This window comes from Pundamilia nyererei, unplaced genomic scaffold (assembly GCF_000239375.1).
Source record: "Pundamilia nyererei isolate P.nyererei 1_Seehausen unplaced genomic scaffold, PunNye1.0 scaffold02583, whole genome shotgun sequence".
Lineage (NCBI taxonomy): Eukaryota > Metazoa > Chordata > Actinopteri > Cichliformes > Cichlidae > Pundamilia > Pundamilia nyererei.
The window spans coordinates 3,444-5,286 of NW_005189984.1; the positions used below are offsets into that span (position 1 = coordinate 3,444).

At 53.7% G+C, this 1,843-nt stretch overlaps 1 protein-coding gene across 1 annotated transcript; it reads left to right on the top strand.

Annotated features, from left to right (window-relative positions):
- The first annotated feature begins 942 nt into the window (after positions 1-942).
- LOC102193848 (zinc finger and SCAN domain-containing protein 29-like) lies at positions 943-1,837 on the top strand. Its single transcript, XM_005755704.2, has 2 exons — positions 943-1,476; positions 1,589-1,837. Exons 1-2 carry the CDS (start codon positions 963-965, stop codon positions 1,594-1,596), a joined length of 522 nt encoding a protein of 173 aa, XP_005755761.1. The 5' UTR covers positions 943-962; the 3' UTR covers positions 1,597-1,837.
- Positions 1,838-1,843: the final 6 nt, after the last annotated feature.

Genomic DNA, 1,843 nt, shown 5'->3' on the forward strand with positions numbered 1-1,843 from the left:
CAGCAGATTTCACCCTCAGCCCACTTGGATGTAGGAGTGTCCGAGCAGCCTTTAAAGGCATCACACGCTTCCTGTAGTACTGCGCTGGGTTATAGGGCGCCTCATGATCAGGCTAGCTTGCGTTCACTTGTCGGCGTTGAAGCGCAGCTCCAGTTTAGGTAAGGACAGCTGAGTGCCACAGAGGGCTGTGCAGCCCGTGATAAAGCTCCGAGAGTGGGTGACTGCAGTCAGACAAACAATGAGAGCATGCCTCAACAGATTCAAGCGCTCGCTTTTTGCTCGATCCCAGTTGCACTGTCGCTTATCGCCGTCTTGGCCTGTTTAAACGAGAAAGGTAAAAGAGACTGACGTTATCTCAAAGTTTTACTTCATTAAAACTTAGCTTTAGACTGTAACGTTAGGTGAGCCGTTAGAGTCGTCCAGTGCTCTCCATGTTGGCCGAGCAGCTGACAGTTTGGCTCGTTGTTGAGGTGAGGTGGGTCTCTAGGACCCCGCAGAAATGCGTTCGCGGGGCGGGGGACCAGGCGGAGAAAGGTGAAGTTAACCTCAAAGGACTGATCAGAGGTCAGTTTGGACATTTACTCGATGTAGTGTTACCGCTTGAAAACGGCTCTTGTAGCCGATCTCCTGTCGGTTTATCCCAGAGCTACGCATTTTGACAACGACACGAATGAGATAAACACAGAAGGCTAGGCTTTTAGCTAGCTAACAAATAGTTTGACCTGCACACGTTGTGATGATCTTCAAGTTTAAGACCAAAATTATTACCCCGGCTGGTCCTTCTGAGCTAGCGAAATGGCCGTTTGTCGTTGTTTGGGCTGACGGTGGTCCGCGGCATTGATGCGGCTGAGCGCAGAGACCCAGAGCAAACGGCCGTCATAATCCGCAGTGTCAACATCTCCAATCAACTTATTCCCCGGGGGTGGAGGTTACGCCGGGAGACGGCCTGTTTTGGATCAGCTATGCAAGCGAACACAACGCGGGGCTTCCTCTGGTCGGACGTGGAGACGAGGACGCTGCTGAACATCTGGGGAAAGCAGGACATCCAGGCGGCGCTGGATGGAAACTTCCGAAACAGCTTCGTGTACCGCGACGTCTCCCGGAGGCTGGGAGCCATGGGGTTTGAAAGGACGCCCGAGCAGTGTAGGGTGCGGATCAAGAGCCTCAAGAGGCAGTACTTGTTGGCGAAGGAGGGCAATCTGCGGAATAATGGGCAGTATCACAAGATCTGCAAGTTTTATGACACCATGGAGAGGATTTTGAGTAACCGGCCGAGTCTGGACGCCCAGGAGTTTATAGACAGCGGTGCGGGAGGAGAGGAGGCCGTCGATGGCCCGGAGGAGGATGGGGAAGATGCTCAGGATGCTTACTCTGAGAGCACAGGGGAGTGTCCTTATCCCGCTGAGACTGAAGTCAAGTTGGAATACCCAACTGTTCCCATCCCCATTCCGGTTAAAGTGACAGTGGGGAATAATGGTGAGTCCAACCTTATCCACTATCACTTTTTCGTGGCTTTATCATGTTTCAGTGCCTCGAGTGTGACTCGAGTATGTGTGCTAACATAATGTCACACCCTTCTCCACTTCAGGGACTTGATGCGAAGCCGCCTAACAGCAGCCAGTCGGCCAGCTGTTTGTCAGCCAGAGCGCCCAAACGGCCCAGGAAGCGACGCGCCAATTTCCCCATGGAGAAGCTGATGGAGCAGTTCCTGGAGCAGAGCGCCCAAGCCGAGGACAACTTCTACCGGATGGAGGAGCAGCGCTTGCAAGCAGAAGACCGGCGCCGGGAAGCTGAGCATGCCCGGGAACTGCAGATGCTTCAGATGCTTGGCCAGATGTTCGCC

Bases quoted from the DNA above. Each gene is read 5' to 3' on its own strand.
- LOC102193848 (XM_005755704.2), top strand. From the start codon at position 963: ATGCAAGCGAACACAACGCGGGGCTTCCTCTGGTCGGACGTGGAGACG.